This window comes from Carcharodon carcharias, chromosome 17, assembly GCF_017639515.1.
Source record: "Carcharodon carcharias isolate sCarCar2 chromosome 17, sCarCar2.pri, whole genome shotgun sequence".
In the NCBI taxonomy this organism is placed as follows: domain Eukaryota; kingdom Metazoa; phylum Chordata; class Chondrichthyes; order Lamniformes; family Lamnidae; genus Carcharodon; species Carcharodon carcharias.
Genome location: NC_054483.1, coordinates 114,613,607 through 114,630,874, shown reverse-complemented (window position 1 = coordinate 114,630,874; position 17,268 = coordinate 114,613,607). Strand labels below are relative to the sequence as shown.

Here is a 17,268-nt window from a genome sequence, read left to right as displayed (position 1 = left end):
AAATACGGTTTTCCTTGGTTTTAATTTGTGAGATTTTATATATATATGTAAATTAGATTACTTACAGCACTTTATCAAATGCCTTTTAGAAATCCATGTACACCACATAAACCACATGACCCTCATCAAAAAAACTCGATCAAGTTAGTTTACCAGAATTTTCCTTTAACAAATCCATGCTGGCATTCCTTAATTAATCTACACTTGTGCAAGTGACTGTTAATTTTGTCCCAGATTATGATTTCAAAAAGCTTTCACACCACTGAGGTTAAACCGACTGGCCTGTAGTTGCTCGGTTTATTCTTACACCCCTTTGTTTGAACAAGGCTGCTAGGTTTGCAAATTCTCCAGTCTTCAAGCACCAGCCCTGGCTCTAAGGAGGATTGGACAATTATGTCCTGTACCTCTGCAATTTCTACCCTTATTTCCCTCAGATGTATCCCATCCTGTCCTAGTGACTTATCAACTCAGCCAGACTCTCTAATACCTCCTGCCTATCGTTTTTTAGCTTATCCAGGATCTCAATTAACTCCTCTTTCACTCTGACTTTGGCAGCATCTTCATCCTTGATAAATACAAATTTGAGCGACCTATCCAATACCTAGGCCATGTCCTATGTCTCATTTGCATTGATCTGCAACTAGTCTTTGATAGGCTCCATCCTTCCTCTTGCTACTCTTTTATTATTTATATACCTATAGAAGATTCCCTTTTATGTTGGCTGCTATTCTGTTCTCATACTCCCTCTTGGTCTCTCTTATTTCCTTTCCCACTTTCCCCTCTGAACTTTCTATATACAGCCTGGTTCCCACATGTATCGTACCCAACATGTCACATGGACTTTTTCTCTGTTTAATCTTACACTCTATTGATAGGGAACTCGGTCTCTGGTTGCCCTACCTTTTCCCCTCATGGGAATGTAGCTCAGTTGTATCCGAACCATCTCCTCTCTAAAGACAGCCCATTGTTTCCTTACAGTTTTGCCTGCCAATCTTTGGATCCAATTTGTCCAGGACAGGTCCAATCTCACCCTACTGAAATTGGGCCCAAGTATTTTTTTTTCTCAGTAGCTTCTTGTCCTTTTCCTTGTTATTGTTTAATTTATGTTAGGGATCGGTGTCTTTTTCAAAGTTACTTTATTTGGATGATTAAAGATAATACTGGCAATTACAAAGAACCTTATACTGAAATCTCTCAAAGCACTGCACGCCACATTTCTCTTTGTCATGTACGTTCAAACTGTGTGATGATGTTTCACTTGTCTGTGTCATGGAGGCAATGTCATAATAGAGACATCACTGTGATATTTCTACAATCAATTTCCACCCAAGTTAACAAGCAGCTTCAGGCAAGCACCTTCCCTCCTTCCTCTATCTCCTCTCTGCCTGACGGCTTGACTCCAAACTCAGTACGGGGAATCACAGGCAAGAGAAACTATGTGTTGCCACTTGGCTTCTATCTAGCTACATGTCGTGCCACTGAGCTATACCATGAATGTACAAAATTGAGGGCAGTAGATAAGCAGCTGGTCCATCAAACCTGTCCCACACCACAACGGTTGGAGCACCGTAGCCAAACATTTCCTCCCTGCCCACACTCCCACAACCATGTCATCTCCTAGGACAGGCAAAAACATTTTATGCTGCAAATGTAACGTCCTGGTACAGGAATCGAAATAATGGATCAGCAACAGAGCTTTCAGTGCGGGCTGCTTCAGGAGAGGAGCCCTCCTAGTACCTTTATTGAACTGAAGTTAATAATAACAGCACCAAATAGCTATAATACCTGGTGGGGTCCAAGATCTTCCAGACTGTTTGCCAGGCTGTTTCTGCAGAAATAAACGCATGTGGTGCATAGTAGTAGCAGCATCCCTATAGATATCCCATTAAAATAGAGGTACAATTCTTCCTGACTGTAATTATTGGTGGAAGTTGGCTGTATACAAAGAACAGGGAATGAAGTGTATTCAAATACTGACCCTTTCAACTCCATGTAAGAGCCTCTTCTCTCCGATGTTTATTTTGAGCCACGGCAGAGGTTTGAATAGAGTCTTCCCAGCTCTGATCTTTGCTGCCACAATTATAGAACACAAAAGCAGACCGATTTTTTTTTTAGCCCAGAAGCACAAGATCAGAACATAACGTATATGAGCAACTTCACTAGTGAATCAAGATGTGCTCATGAAAACATTGCTGTGAGGTACATAGTTCACGCAGTGCCTCACAGATACACTGTTGGAGGTGCCTTCTTTTGAATGAGATGATATAACAAGGCTCAGTCTGCCCTCTTAAGGACATCAAAAGATCCCATGGCACTATCTCGAAGAAGTGCAAGGGAGTTCTCCCCGGTGCCTTGGTCTGGATCTTGTTTTAAAAAATAGATTTTATCAGATTATTGTCTGTGGAACCTAGCTGTGCACTTATTGGCTGCCACATTTCATACAATACAGCAGCAATGACAAATTACTTTATTGGCTGTAAATTACTTAATTGGCCTGAGGTCATGAGGAGAGCTATTGAAGTGCAATTTTCCCTTCTTTTCTCAGGCAGAAATTGAGCTTTGCTTTCAATAATTACTATGTAGTTGCATGATAAGGGTCACTAAGTGTCATTCTTTATTTTAACGAGTATGTTAGCTGAAACACTTTCTAAAATAAACCAATATCACACTAATGCATTTTAATGACAGTTGCTGTGCTGTGTTTTATATTACAGTACGTTGTTTAGACTTGTCCTCCAAGTTACGTTTCCTTTCACTCAATGTAATAAAATCTTGTTATTATTCATAGCTTATTTCCTGCATTACAATTAGGCAGCCTTCAGTCAGTGCACAATTCATAAAGTTTGTTTGGTGTGCACTCAAGATTTATACAAAAGAGCCAAGTTTTGAGTGTCGAAGGAAGGGTTCACTAAACTGTTGGAATTGGCAGGAAAAAACATCTAGAAACTTTACACAACTCAAATAAAGACAAATTACACCAAGAACTCTGAGCTTTCTTATCAAGTATAGTACAGCTAATTGAATTTCTTGGCGATTAGGACACAACAATATCCTTTGGTCACTGTAAATTTCACGTTCATCCACTTCAAGGACTGAGAAGATAGTGGTTCCCCCCCTGCCGCTGTGCTGCACCCTAACTGCAACTGTTCAGACAACAGAGGAGAAAGTGGAACTATTATCCATAAAGGAACCTGTGGGCAAACATTTGTTGGAATCTGTGCTTTGGACTGGACATCAACAGTGTGGAGGCAGGAGTCAGATTTTGATAAACAGGCAGCTTGTTTTTTTTTTATCCTTTCATGGGACATGGACATGGCTGGCAAGGCCAGCATTTGTTTCCTGTTCCTAATTTCCCTTGAACAGAGTGTCTTGCTAGACCATTTCAGAGGGTAGTTAAGAGTCAAGCACATTGCTGTGGGTCTGGAGTCCCCTGTAGGCCAGACCAGGCGAGGATGTCGGATTTTCTTCCCTAAGGGACATTAGTGAACCAGTTGGGTTTTTACAGCAATCGATGATAGTTGTCATGGTCACCATTTTAAGACTAGCTTTATATTCCTGATTTAGTAACGGAATTCAAATTTCCCCAGCTGCTATGGTGGGATTTTAACCCATGTCCAACCCCCTAAAAGAGCATTAGCCAGGGTGCTGGATTACTAATACTAACAATTACCAATACACCACCATTATCCCACAGGCTGCTGTGTGACTGGCTGAATGTGTCGAGCATACTTTCAACTGTGTAAACATTGTCCAAGGTGACTGACAAAAAAAAAACGGTTAATGTGCAGCCTGTGTGTGTTATTTCAACTGTCGGATGTAACACAATTTTACTCACTTGATACGTTGATGGCCATTGGAACTCAGAATACCAACGCAGACAACTAAAGATAGACTATCTTTCTGACATGTCCGTCTTCCTTCAGACTGATATCCATGTGCTTACTGAGTAAGATCATCTTCATTCTAATAGCGATGTTTCAGTTCCTACTCAGTAAGCTGGTGGTATTATCACTGGACTAGTAATCCGGAGACCCAGGGTAAAGCTCTGGGGACCCGGGTTTGAATCCCATGAAGGCAGATGGTGAAATTTGAATTCAATAAAAGTCTAATTGTCGTAAAAACCCATCTGTTTGCGAAGGGAGGAAAATCTGCCATCCTTACCTGGTCTGGTCTACACATGACTCAAGACCACAGCAATCTGGTTGACTCTGAAAACACCCTCTGAAATAGCCCAATCCACTCAGTTGTATCAAACCACTAAAAACACTCAAAGGAATGAAACCGGATGGACCATTTGGCATCGACCTAGGCACTGGAAACGACAATGGCAAAATGTCAACCCTGCAAAGTCCTCCTTACTAACATCTGGGGGCTTGTGCCAAAAGTGGGGGAGCTGCCTCAGTGACTCACCAAGTAACAGCTTGACATAGTTATATACACGGAATCCTACCTGTCCCAGTCACCACCATCACCATTCCTGGGTATGTCCTGTCCCACTGGCAGGGGTAGTGGCACAGTGGTATATAGTCAGGTAGGAGTTGCCCTAAGAGTCCTCAACATCGACTCCATAACCCATGAAGTCTCATGTCAACAGGTCAAACACGGGCAAGGAAACCTGCTGCTGATTACCATGTATTGCCCCCACACACCCCTCCCTCCTCAGTTGATGAATCAGTACTCCTCCATGTTGAACACTACTTGGAGGAAGCACTGAGGGCGGCAAGGGTGAAGAATGTACTCTGGATGGGGGCCTTCAATGTCCATCACCAAGAGTGGCTCGGTAGCACCACTACTGATTGAGTTAGCCGAGTCCTAAAGGACATAGCTGCTGGGCTGGGTCTGTGACAGGTAGTGAGGGAACCAACAAGAGGGAAAAAACATACTTGACCTTATCCTGCCACAGATGCATATGTCCATGACAGTATTAGTAGAAGTGAGCACTATACGGTCCTTTTGGAGGCGAAGTCCCATCTTCACATTGAGGATACCTTCATCGTGTTGTGTGGCACTACCACTGTGCTAAATGGGTTAGATTTTGAACAGATCTAGCAACTCAAGACTCGGCATCCATGAGGCACTGTGGGCCATCAGCAGCAGCAGAATTGTACTCAACCACAATCTGTATCCTCATGGCCCAGCATATCCCCCACTTTACCATTACCAGGAAGCCAGGGGATCAACCCTGGTTCAGTGAAGAGTGCATTAGGGCATGCCAGGAGCAGCACTAGAGATACCTAACAATGAGGTGTCAACCTGGTAAAGCTACAACACAGGATAACTTGCATGCCAAACAGAATAAGCAGCAAGTGACAGACAGAGCTAAGTGATTCCAAAACCAACAGATCAGACCTAAGCTCTGCAGTCCTGCACATCCAGTCGTGAATGATGGTGGACAATTAAACTACTCACTGGAGGAGGAGGCTCCACAAATATCCCCATCCTCAATGATAGAGGAGCCCAGCACATCAGTGCAAAAGATAAGGCTGAAGCATTTGCTATAATCTTCAGCCAGAAATGCCGAATGGATGATCCATCTCAGCCTCCTCTGGAGGTCCCCAGCATCACAGATGCCAGTCTTCAACCAATTCAATTCACTCCACTTGATATCAAGAAATAGCTGAAGTCATTGGATACTGCAAAAGCTATGGACCCTGACAATATTCCGGCAATAGTACCAAAGACTTGTGCTCCAGAACTTGCCACATCCTTAGCCAAGCTGTTCATGTACAGTTACAACACTAGCATCTACCCAGCAACGTGGAAAATTGCCCAACTACGTCCTGTACACAAAAAGCAGGACAAATCCAACCTGGCCAATTACCACTCCATTAGTCTACTCTCCATCATCAGTAAAGTAATGGAAGGGGTCACCAAAAGTGCTATCAAGCGGCACTTGCTTAGCAATAACCTGCTCACTGACGCCCAGTTTGGGTTCCGCCAGGGCCACTCAGCTCCTGACCTCATTACAGCCTTTGTTCAAACATGGACAAAAGAGCTGAACTCCTGAGGTGAGGTGAGAGTGACTGCCCTTGACATCAAGGCAGCATTTGACCGAGTGTGGCATCAAGGAGCCCTAGCAAAACTGGAGTCAATGAGAATCAGAGGGAAAACTCTCCATTGGTTGGAGTCATACCTAGCACAAAGGAAAATCATTGTGGTTGTTGGAGGTCAGTCATTTCAGCTCCAGGACATCACTGCGGGAGTTCCTCAGGGTAGTGTCCTAGGCCCAACAATCTTCACTGCTTCATCAATGACCTCCCTCCATCATAAGGTCACAAGTGGGGATGTTCGCTGATGATTACACAATATTCAGCACCATTTGCGACTCCTCAGATACTAAAGCAGTCGATGTCCAAATGCAGCAAGACCTAGACAATATCCAGGCTTGGACTGGCAAGTAGCAAGTAACATTCACGCCACACAAGTGCCAGGCAAAGACCATTGCCCCTTGACGTTCAATGGCATTACCATCACTGAATCCCCACAATCAACATCCTGGGGGTTATCATTGACCAGAAACTGAACTGGACTAGCCATATACTGTGGTCAGGGGCTAGAAATCTTGTGGTAAGTAACAACCCCTGAATCCCCAAAGCCCGTCCACAATCCACAAGGCATAAGTGTGTGATGGAATGCTCTCCACTTGCCTGGATGAGTACAGCTCCAACAACACTCAAAAAGCTGGACATCATCCAGGACAAAGCAGCCCGCTTGATTGGCACCCCATCCACAAACATTCACTCCATCACCAACACACAGTGGCAGCAGTGTGTACCATCTACAAGATGCACTACAGGAACTTACAAAGGCTCCTTAGCAACACCTTCCAAACCCATGACCGCTACTGTCTAGAAGGATAAGGTCAGCAGATAGATGGGAACACCACCACCTGGAAGTTCCCCTCTAAATCACTCACCATCCTGACTTGGAAATATATTGCCGTTCCTTCACTGTCGCGGGGTCAAAATCCTGGAACTCCCTCCCTAACAGCACTGTGGGTGTACCTACACCACATGGACTGCAGCGGCTCAAGAAGGCAGCTCACCACCACCTTCTCAAGGGCAATTAGGGATGGGCAATCAATGCTGGCCCAGTCAGCAAAGCCCACATCCCATGAATGAATTAAAAAAGGCTGGAACTGGGCCATTATTTGGCTCAAGTCAAGAATTCCACCTCCATCTAGGGGCAGGTGGAGGTGGTCCTGCCTCTGAGAGCTGGCAGCCAATCAAATGGTTAGCAGCTCTCCCGTTCCAACAGCGCCATCGGGAACAGTGGCCACTGCTGGGACTGCAGCTGGTCCCCAATGACAATTGGCGCTGGAGCCTGATAATAAGGTGAGTGGGGAGGGTTTCGCCAGGATGAGGGAGATGGTCAGGGGCTGACATTGGAAGGTTGGAGGGGTATTGCTAGGGGAGCATTTCAAAAGGTGCCCATAGGGGAAGGACCCCTCCCATGGCCCGCAACAAGGTCAGCAGGATATACTAGTGGCAGCAGGAGGTCCTTAAGTGGCCATTAATTGGCCTCAATTAGCCCAAGGATGATGAGCAGGCTGCCCCAGTGCTGGTAAAGTATTAAATGCTGAGAGGTAATGGGTACACACCCTTGCCATGCCACACAATTTTACACGCCCACTGCCCATCCACCCATCCCAAACCCCTGCCCCACCCCACCCCCACCCACCCCCCCCTCCCCACTCCAGTCCTGAAAGGTGCTGGAGGGACATTCTGGCTATAGAATGAAGATGATTCTATGAGTGATATTCATGTACCCATCCAATAGGACCATTTTCATTCTAGGACTGTTATCTAAGCGGCTACCCCAATTGGTTTATCTTCACTCTAGGAGTGACATGCAACCAGGCTAATAGATTCTGGTGAAAGCATGTGCTGAACATGTCGATAAAAACATTACAACAATGCCAGTGAGTGGGACCACTTGTCACTGCCCAATCTTTTCTGAAGACAGCTCTAGAATTTGCACCATTGCTCAATTTTTTGACTTGAAGCTAAACTGAAACAACTCTTCCAGCCACTACAATATTATGCTACTGAAAGACCTAACAAGATGGGTAATCCTGCTTTCTTCTTCATTGCACATCCTTAGCAAAATGGAGAATACAGAAGTACAACAGGGGTGGCTGCTGCATGTGCTTTGACAATAGCATAAACAATCTGCCAAAATTGTGCGCTGCAGTTTAATCTAGATATTATTCAGTACATGAGAGGATTCGACACACTTGGAACATATAGGAAGAGGTCAGGGGGGGAAAACTCAGGAAGACCTTTAACCTTGCCCTTTACTATCGGTGGAACATGGCAATAGTGAAGGATACATTCAACCTTCTGTTTCGCTATCTGTTGCTTAGTCATTGGCTGGGTCCTTGTCACAGGAAATTCTAACTATTCAGACTGACTAAATTGCATAGTCTAAACCTTAACACTCTGAGGATGTAGAATTTGTGTAGCAGCAGATAAACTGATGCAGCAATAATGTCTTCACCAATGTGAAATAGGTTAGTAATCTTCCCCAAAACTCCAGGTCAGTTCCAGACCAGCTTACAGTTCACTAGTTCTGCAATTGAAACCAATACTAACAACAATACAAACTTCCATAACAGCAACATAAACTAACATGATCACAGAGGTTCCAATGGGTTGCTTCTGAAGCAATAAAATTCCACTTAGCAACCAGTAAGGCAATGGATTGTGAAGCAGACAGGCTCCAACATTTCAAACTGCCTTGAGCCCAGTTGTCCTGCAGATGTCCCACCCTTGCCTTAAACTCTTATGTCGGAAGAATTACCAGTTTGTACTAAAAAGGCAGCTACTGCATTTGGAATTGTACTCCAGCATAAGTCACCACCTTTAAGGGAGCAGGAAAAGGAATGAGAGAACAGACATAAGCGCTATCAATTTTAAAATAGGATTTATTTCCCACATATTCAGAAAAGGACTCCACACTGCATACATCAAAGTCTCAACTACTTACAATTGTACAAAACAAATGTCAGGCGATCTCCAACATATAAACACAAATTGGACAAAGTAGACATGGATTTATACCATGGCAATGCATTGACTCATTAAGCTAAAACAGCAGTACATGGTATTGTTGATTGGTGGATCTTGGAAGTTCGTTTATGATTCCCGAAAACCACCTAGTTCCTGATGCAAGGAAGTTCTGAGTGGAAATCCAGGACTATCCAAAACGGAATGGAACAAAAATCTGCCCTGAGCCAGTGGCATTTTTGACAGTTCACATTTGAATATTTCTAACAGGAACAGGAACTTTCCTCTTTGATTGCAATTTTGCATAACTAGCTAACCAGAATATATATTAATTAGTTTCATGAACATGCATTCTTCATCAAGCGTATTTTTGAGAGAGAATTTCATTATTCACAGCAGCCCTTCGGAGCTTTTCTAATTAAACCCTCTAATAGCAGAATGCACCAGGTATTATGCTCATTAGTACTAGGCAATTAATTCTTAACTGCTCCTCAGATGTGGCTTAGCAAGTTGACTCAGGGCAACTAAGGACCAGCAATAAATGCCAGCCTTGGATGCCTGGCATCCCAAGGAAGTTTTTTTTTTTCAAACACATGCTGTAAAATGGAATTTACTCTATCGGCGAGTTTAGCCTTTGAAGTGCATCGTTATACCCTGCAAAGTCAAGCTCATTACTAAACAATGCTGTATAGTACAGAAAGAGGATTCTCCTCATACACCCGGAAGCCCTCACTGGAAGGAGGCCCTCACGAAAAAACCTAGTTTCTCCTTCAAGGGAGTTTGGGGGAAGGTCTCTCGTTAAAAATAAATGTCCTGATTCAACAGTTACTGAGTTATGCTCCCCGATAGTAACATGGTAGCTGTAAAGCGGTTAACACAACATGGATTACTTTTCCCATCACTTGCACAATGAGGTGAAAAAGAATGCAAAAAACTGGAGGAAAAACCTGATCCACAAACAATAAATAATCAAGTATCTATTGCACTTGCCGTGCATGTGTCCTGTGTGCTCCCTAGGATAGAGGACTCTTCAGTCACCAGTGCTGCATTTGGTGGTCATAATTACTTGGCAATATTTCTTTGACATTTATTTCTAACAGTTTTTACATTGAATGTTAATAGAACTATTAAAAATGTTACAGTAGAGACCACATTAACCTGCTGATTGTCTGCACAGTTGTACATTCAATTTTCTCCAGGGAATTTCTTTTGTGTTTTCGTTTAAATTCTTATAAAATAATTAGCGGTATAGAGTTCAGTGCTGAGATTTGCACACTTGATTTGCAGCCCATGCGATTTTTCCATCAATTATAAGTCAAGACCTTCAGGGGGAGCGCTAAGCAAGTTAACCCACTCTTAACGGTTAGCTCGTGAGGCAAGATCAGAATGGAAATGAAAATTGGGGGGAGAGCCATCCCTAAGTCAGCAGCATTTTTGAGAGCTCATATCTGAAAAGGTAATAAACCAAAATTGAACAGTAATGGATGTTACATTGCTCTTTGATCAGTTGCAATTTATATAACTAGTTAAATAGAATATACATTAATAGGTTTACGAACGTGCGTTTTTATTAACCCTTCGGTTGTAACTTTAAATTCTCTATGCCATTAGTTTCTTTCAATTGTATTTTCAGGGCTGCATTCACACATTTAATACTTGATCTTTATAGCAGAAATTAGGATTCTTTGGCAAGGCAATGCTTGCATTATGAGGAAAGGTTAGACAGACTGGGTTTGTTTCCACTGGAGTTTAGAAAAGTGAGGGGTGACTCGATTGAAGTACACAAGATCCTGAACGGCCTCGACAAGGTGAACATAGAAAGGATGTTTCCTCTTGTGGGTGAGTCCAGAACTAGGGGGCCCTGTTTTAAAATTAGGGGTCGCCCTTTTAGGACAGAGATGAGGAGAATATTTTTCTCTCAAAGGGTCATGCAACTTTGGAACTCTCTGCCTCAGAAGGCGGTGGAGGTGGGGTCATTGAATATATTTAAGGCAGAGGTAGATAGATTCTTATTAGGCAAGGAAATCAAAGGTTATCAGAGGTAGATGGGAATGTGGAACTCGAACCACAAACAGATCAACCATGATCTTATTGAATGAGGGAGCAAATCGAGGAGCTGAATGGCCTACTTCTGGCTCCTATTTTGTATGTTCATATTACGATATGGTTTTAAAGATTTAAGCAACTTACTCGCTCTTGGTCCCTGAGCCTTAACCATTTTGGAGTGGGGTGTGCTGCCCACTAAGTGTTGGGGAGGGATATTCGAAACCACAGCCGAACATCATTCCTTCAGGAGGAGAGAGAGAGTTGTCTCATAGGTACATCAGGTTTGTGCCAGATTGGAGAGCAGCACCTTCTGGAGCTAGTAGTGGGAGTCCTGTTAATCGTTTTGAATGCAAGTCCCTTTCTTTTTGGTGTATAGACTCAGTACATACCAGTCTGGGTCTGTGAGGCAGTTCAACGTTTCCTGCATTCAGAAAATGCTTGCAGCAAGGAACCTATACAGCTGCTTTATTGCTTAGTTCTTACAGCTTTGCCTTACATGAAGGCTCATAAAACAGAAGCGACTTTTATTAGGATGTTGGAGTATACTTAAAAGAGTAAAGTTTAGGAAACAGACTTATAAAGAATGTAAAATAAGATTACTATAGATAATAATATAATAATGTAATAGATAACCTACAGTTAAAAAATATATAGATAAGCAAAGTTTTCGGCTATCTTAATTGTGTTTAGAAAAATGCATCATCTCTCATCTCAGGTTGTTGTTCCAGCCACTGCTGCTGCTGCTGCCTTGCAGATGGATTATGGCTTATTTTACTCAATATCTGTAAAGCTGTTGATTGAAAGCAGAGCTCACTTTCACTGACTGGGATGTAAATCTAATATGAAGCATACCGTTTCAGGCCACAAATGCTTCCATGAGCAGCTTATGTCATCACCTGAGTAAAACTCTGGTTACAATACAGTTGATTTTATTTACAGTTACTCTTAAAAATGAATTCCTAATTTCTATTAATGATTTCACTACTTCACACTGACAATAATGAGAACAATAGTAAACAGCCTATAATGAAAGTATCTACAAGTCACCTACATTTATTATCCAGCTGGCTAATTTTAAATCACACAATATTTCTATTCCTTTTTTTCCATCCAATTAGCAAGTTTAGAATTTATGGATGTGCTTCAAGGTACCTCAATTGCACTTGGATACAGGGCTTGGTGTCTTAACTAGCATTTGCTCTATAAAGTCCTCATCTATCCTCACTCAATCTTGGGGGATCCATGCATTGCTGTTGTACATCTGAATTTCATCATGTTTAAAATGTATTGTCCTTAGATGTTCAGATACCTGCCTGGACACAATATTTGATTTTACCACACACTCCTTACATACATCCAACTCAGGAACAATAGCAAGAACAAAATCCACCTCACCCCGAGTAGAATGATTTTCACATGGTTAATCCTGTTTTCAGTGGAAGAAAATATATTAACACAACCTGCCACACGCAGTTCAGGTTTGTTAATTTACATCCTAACCCTGGAGGGTAATCATTTTAAACAAAATTTTAAACTGCATCGCCAAAAAAATTATTGGAAACCTTTCCTCCAGTGTTTTAAGACTGTGGGCTCATTGTCAAAGGATTTCTACATTATCTTTGTGCTCCAAGTCTCAAAACACCTCCACCATCACAGCCTCATACTGGCTCCAGCTTTAACAAGCCCATTATAAATTCTGTCACACGTCTAGAAATTTTTAATCATTGGCCAATTTTGTTTTTTGTGGAGCCATGCTGTGTAGTTTGCCTACACAACAATGACTTCACTTCAAAAGTGCTCAGGGATATTCTGAGGATATGATAATGACCATTATAAATCAATTTTCACTTAATTTCACATTCAATGTAGCGTTAATCATCACTTCCACATAAAATAGAACTTTTACAAGTTACTGCATAATTGCAAACATCTTATTGATAAAATATGCCCTACTTAGGAGGTTCAGTGCTCACAAGATATAAACAGCAAATAAAAACTGACCCTTGCTATTTCATTTTAAAAAGAGAATATCTGAAAACTTTTTCCATTCAGGTTGCCATGAAAGGGGAGGATAAATCATTCTCCTGAGTGCTTTTAAGAGTGAAATGTGGAGTAGAGGGTTTTGAAAAATGATGTAATAATGCCACAGCTATCAGTTGTGGAATATCACAACTATCAGTGTGCAATAAGTGACTGACTACTGACTGTGTCAACACTTTTCCCACGTCGCCAGGGTATATGCCAGTGCTAGGCGACCACCCTTCTATCATTTTAACATTAGGAATTACAAAGCTAAGGGCTAAACAAAAGCTAGGCACCTGCCAAAATTTCAGCTTAATATTTAATAAAATTACAAGATCGTTTTTCTTTGAGACTTTTACAGTTGGGCCCAAGGCCCTTAATGCAAAGACCAACAAGACTGAAGAAACAAAAACAGAATTACCTGGAAAAACTCAGCAGGTCTGGCAGCATGGCGGAGAAGAAAAGAGTTGACGTTTCGAGTCCTCATGACCCTTCGACAGAACTCGAAACGTCAACTCTTTTCTTCTCCGCCGATGCTGCCAGACCTGCTGAGTTTTTCCAGGTAATTCTGTTTTTGTTTTGGATTTCCAGCATCTGCTGTTTTTTTGTTTTTAAGACTGAAGAAACCCTGTTTGACAGCTGACATGTGACAAAAGACAAGGGAGTGGTCTGAAGGAGACTTGTTTCCACTTCCAAGCACTGTACTTTGAATACTTCACTATGTCATCTATAAAACATCCACTGCAATAAATCTGAATTTTACAATATGATAAAGCTTCCAATCTGAAGCACACAGGTCATATTACAGTTGAAACTTTGGTTAGGTGTATAAAACGGGGAAGATATTGTTAGATGGGAATTCACAATCTAGAATAGAATAAGGTGGCAGAGAATGATCCAAGAAGATTTCTGCCAGAATAGATTATGAAGCTAATTAAAAGCAGAAGCAGAGGGCACCTTGCTTGAACCTTGTTTCCTATTATGGCAGATAATTTCCATGGGAAACTGTTTCAAATCTTGAAATGGCAGAAAAAAAAGCACCCTCTTAACAGAGTAATATTATAAATTTTAAAATGATCAACTACAAACTGCTGTAGCCACACAGAGCAAACAAAAGCAATGAAGTGCAAGAAAATTAACTGTAGTTAACATTTCCCAGGGCTTACTATGGACAATCTTGGCATGGCACATGGAAATCATGAGTTTCTAACCTTAAATCCTACAAGCATGGGTTGGTTTAGAAGAATCATGGATTCCCTGAGAGGCAGTAGAGGTTGGGAGATGTTGTGTCCAACATGGGTATTAGTGTATGGTTTGGAATTAACTTTTTATTCCTGTTCTAGATAACTGGAATTTCAAAATCTTAGCAATTCAGTTTTAAAACCCAAAGAACCCCAAAAAGAATTCTTGGCTCCTGGGTTACCAATCAATATTTTAACTTCCACTTGACCATGCACCAACAACTTGCCCAGGTGTACAAATACCTGTATACATATTACTCAATCAAAAAAAGGGTGGAAGTGATGACAGTCAATGATCCAAATCATATATTTTGTTTTGTTTTAGCTTCATTACCTCCTCAGCATATACAAAGGTATTACCCAACACCCACCTGGGGTGTCTCACAAAATTAAAAGAACAGTTTTGGTGAAAAGTAGCTGCGAATTCTAGGATCATTATTACAGGCAATTTAAGAGAAGGTTACTGCTGCTGTTGAGTTGGATTGTTGACTGTTCTGGCCACATTGCTTTTGCTAAACTTGTCTATAAGCCCTTGTTGAAGTAAACTACATCGACGCCAGGATTGCTCGCCTGAATCTGAGCCTGAAGTTCTGGTTCCAGGTGGGAGACTTTCATAGAGCTGTGAAATGAAAGAAAAACACACATTACAAATTGACTGCAATAAACTTTCCTTTATCCTTTTTTGTCCTTAGATCTCACCCCGTGATACACAAGTTGCTAACCAAGTGGACGTTCAAGCAACTTGCTCTTGGGCTTGAGCTAATGCCACTGTAACTGGCAATATATGATTTCACATAGATAATGAGATTGATTCATCCTCTCATTTTCTTCCTCTTCGTCAATAGGAAGTCAGAAAAGACAACAGCTGGTAGGAAGTGAGAGGTGGGGGTTGGGGGGAATGGTGTTGGTGGGTGAGATGGGGTGCAAAGAAAATGGACCATGCCTTTGAGAGTAAGTGATAACTAAGTATTTAGGCAGAGAGTAGGAACGTTCCCAGTGAGCACCTTTGGGTTCAGCTATGAATGTTCCTGAAAGGATTCCTGGTGAGGTTCCAAGATAGAATTACCTCTTCCCGATGTGCTACTAGGACCTCTTACCTCAGGGCCTGGGTGGTGGCACGTTGCTCAGCTGCATAGCATAGCTCGGCTGCTAGGAGGAACAAGCTGACACGGAATGATCAGATGGCCATATTGACTAAGCGTGGGAGGATTCACTAACCCATTTAAAATAACCAAATTCTGGTTAGGTCATGACCTTCCATGAGAACTGAGTCATCAGCCAATATTAACCTTACCCTGCTCTTGCCTTATTTGTTGTGTTTCCAGTATTTTTTCCTTCTTATTTCAGATTTCCAGCATCTGCTGTATTTTGCTTTCTAAATTTCTATTTGCTCTTAGGTGACATGTCAAACGGAAATTGCCAATCACAGCACCCCCTATGGACAGAAGTGGTACCACAGGATATTTAACATTTATCCCTCACAGTTTGACATGGGAGCCTCCAATGGCTCCCACTCGGCAATTTTAACACAGAATAGAGAAGGAAGGGTCAGGATAGTTTTCCCTCCAGTGAAGGAAATGCACCATCGGTATTTTAACTTTGCAAGGGGCAGAAATTCACCCATGTCGAGCAGGCTCAGCCGGGGGCGGGGGGGGGCGTCAGGAAGCCGATCGCTGCCCGTGATCGAGGTCGGATGGCAATTTCACGCTGGCGGGTCACCCAGCGTGAAACACGAGCAGCAGCGCTGAGCGCCGCCTGTGAGGATGGGCAGAGTGCGAGCCAGGTGAGCGCGACCTTCGTGCTCCATAATCTGCCTCAGGGAGATGAAGTGTTATTAAAAAAACAAATAAGGAAAATAAAAATGTAATGAATCATGTCCCCTCATGTGACTCTGTCACAAGAGCAGGGACCCGTTATTAGCTAAATTTTAAAATTTTAATTTTATTTTTATCTGCTTTAGAAAAACCTCATTCCGCCCGTGGATGAGGTTTCCTAAAAAGTGCGAAGGCCGCCTGGCCTTTTCGCTTGCCCACCAACTGTAAGGTTGGACGGGCAGCGAAAATTTCAAGTTAATTGATACGTTAATGGCCTTACCAGGCCTTTTAATTGTCGGCAGGCGCGCTGCCAACTTTGGCGCTCGCCCGCCAAACAAAACATCACGCGACCACACGTTGACGTCGAGCCACTTGCTCGATGTCAACGTGCGTCATTTTACACTCGAGCAGGTGGGGCGTGTGCTCACCCACCAAGCTAAAAATTTTACCTGAGATTGCACAAGGCCTGTGCCTCTGCTGAGATAAACAAACTTCTGTCAACATCCTCTTTTCCATAACCAAATGAAGCCAACCTAACAATATCGCCGCCTGATTCCTCTTTCAGCGAAACACTGTCTGCTGAACTTGACTAAGACTGGGAAGCGGAGGACTGAGGCCATGTTGCATCACAGTTCATTGGCGCTCCAATAGGCACGGACACTGAACATCAAAGGTGAATGAAAACTGAAAATATAACGTGTCCAATACTGACAAGTTTCCACAACAATCAACGTACGAACTAGGGAAGGCAATTCAGCTGCTCATTCAATGAGACTGTGGCTGTCATATCTATCCTAACTCCAAACACCCGCATTGGCTCCATATCCTTCAATATCCTGGTCTAGCAAAAATCTACCTTGTTCAGATTTAAAATTATTAATTGAACTAGCATCTACTGCTCTTTGTAGGGGAGTTTTCCACAATTCTATCACCTTTTGTGAGTAGAAGTTTTTCCTACATTCTCTCCTGAATGGCTTGACTCATTTTAAGATTATCTTTTCATCTCCCGCATCAGGGTAGAAATCTCTTTCTCTATCTACCTGTCAATTCCTATCAAAATCGTAAAATGACTGGAACTGCATAATAATAAGACTCCTGTGCCTCATTAAAAAAAAGTCATAGCTTGCTTACAAAAGG

General features: G+C 42.4%; 1 protein-coding gene across 3 annotated transcripts in view; it reads right to left on the bottom strand.

The window, feature by feature from the left end:
- Window positions 1-13,653: 13,653 nt before the first annotated feature.
- sfxn3 (sideroflexin 3) overlaps window positions 13,654-17,268 on the bottom strand; it is a 63,947-nt gene continuing 60,332 nt past the window's right edge. For all 3 annotated transcript variants that reach the window (XM_041210512.1, XM_041210511.1, XM_041210510.1), the window contains one exon: window positions 13,654-14,936. In XM_041210512.1, coding sequence (XP_041066446.1) covers window positions 14,840-14,936 — 97 coding nt within the window. In that variant the 3' untranslated portion in view covers window positions 13,654-14,839. The remainder of the gene's footprint in view (window positions 14,937-17,268) is intronic.